The sequence below is a fragment of the Plasmopara halstedii genome (genome assembly GCF_900000015.1).
Source record: "Plasmopara halstedii genome assembly, contig: Scaffold_1211, whole genome shotgun sequence".
NCBI classification, from domain to species: Eukaryota; Oomycota; class Peronosporomycetes; order Peronosporales; family Peronosporaceae; genus Plasmopara; species Plasmopara halstedii.
The window spans coordinates 588,054-588,347 of NW_020188126.1; the positions used below are offsets into that span (position 1 = coordinate 588,054).

Sequence of the window (294 nt, forward strand, 5' to 3'; positions counted from 1 at the left end):
TGTAGGCGTTGTGCGTGTATTTATTCCCCGAGGACATGCTGGGGGGTGAATCAAAACTGTGCTGAAGTGAGGCAGTTCTTTTTTATGTTTTTAGGGACTGCTTCCTATTCATCAATCACAACTCCAATTTCATCAAGAGCCTCGATCAGAACGTCAAGGTTGAAAACATCCGTCCACACTGCTGTTACCGTCCGTCTTGTAGCTTTCTCGAAACAACGTACCGTACACGTCATGTTGAGCAACAAACCAGTCTTGGTAGTTGTCTGCAAAGCCAGCACCAATGATGGAGTTAAC

The 294-nt window shown here is 45.6% G+C and overlaps 1 protein-coding gene across 1 annotated transcript in view; it reads right to left on the bottom strand.

Moving 5' to 3' along the window:
- Nucleotides 1-153: 153 nt before the first annotated feature.
- PHALS_00803 (hypothetical protein PPTG_14443) overlaps nt 154-294 on the bottom strand; it is a gene marked incomplete at both ends in the record, with an annotated part of 508 nt that continues 367 nt past the window's right edge. Inside the window, one exon of the mRNA XM_024730538.1 lies at nt 154-263. Within this exon, the coding sequence (XP_024580805.1) occupies nt 154-263 (110 nt within the window). The remainder of the gene's footprint in view (nt 264-294) is intronic.